The sequence below is a fragment of the Habropoda laboriosa genome, unplaced genomic scaffold (assembly GCF_001263275.1).
Source record: "Habropoda laboriosa isolate 0110345459 unplaced genomic scaffold, ASM126327v1 scaffold426, whole genome shotgun sequence".
In the NCBI taxonomy this organism is placed as follows: Eukaryota; Metazoa; Arthropoda; class Insecta; order Hymenoptera; family Apidae; genus Habropoda; species Habropoda laboriosa.
The window spans coordinates 17,762-18,704 of record NW_017100542.1 but is presented as its reverse complement, the minus strand read 5'-3'; the positions used below and the strand labels follow the sequence as shown (position 1 = coordinate 18,704).

The 943-nt window shown below is 20.6% G+C and overlaps 1 protein-coding gene across 1 annotated transcript in view; it reads right to left on the bottom strand.

Annotated features, from left to right (window-relative positions):
- LOC108576559 (cytochrome P450 302a1, mitochondrial-like) overlaps positions 1-943 on the bottom strand; it is an 18,118-nt gene that overhangs the window by 4,369 nt on the left and 12,806 nt on the right. Inside the window, exon 5 of the mRNA XM_017939573.1 lies at positions 265-415. Coding sequence (XP_017795062.1) covers positions 265-415 — 151 coding nt within the window. The remainder of the gene's footprint in view (positions 1-264; positions 416-943) is intronic.

Genomic DNA, 943 nt, shown 5'->3' with positions numbered 1-943 from the left:
ATGATATAAATAAATAATTTAAACTTTTATTATAAAATAAAGAAATTAAAAATGGATGAGCAGATGTTTTCAATCTTATATTGATGTACAACAACAGTTTGCATAGTAGTTATACACTTGGAAATGTGCAAACATTATTTCTGTTGTTCATATTAATAATAAAAATACTTATTAAAAGTACATACCTAATGTATTACTTTTCAATATTAAGTATATTTTACAGTGATTAGTAATATGTGTAATAATACGTATTATGATATTTACAGTATCTATACCAGCAAGTAACATGTCACAAGCCATGCCTACAACATCCTTAATGTCCAAAGCAGAATTTTCTAAATAAGAATTTAGAAATGATTTACTATACTGTACTTCCATGTCCTTTCTTTTGCTGGATACTAGTTCTAATGCAACCCTAATACATTAAAAAAATATAAAATATATCACTTAACAATTTAAAACAAGTTAATTATGAATTAAGCTTTTATTATCTGTAAGACTTCTTAACATTCTTGCTTACCTTTGATAAATGTCAATGTAGTATTTAATCATTTTTAAAAATCTTAATATTTCTTAGTGAATATTAGTAAATGGTATATATTTTTTTTTATATGAATAATAATTAAAAATACTGTTACATATGTATAATTTTAATAATATAAATAACATCAATTACTTTTGTTTTTATATAATTTCAATGAGATCCATAATTTTAAAGTCTATACAATAAAGTAATGTAACTTGTGTATAAGGTATGAAGTAATTGTAAATAATATGCACTAATTTTATTTCAGTAAATGAAGTTAAAAGTAATTTATTTTTGAATGAAATTAAAATAAAATTTGTTTTAAATATGTAAAAGAACAGCTATACATAATATATAGAATTATCATTTTATATAGCATCAATTTATTTAACTTGTATATGAGTCCTAATTTATATA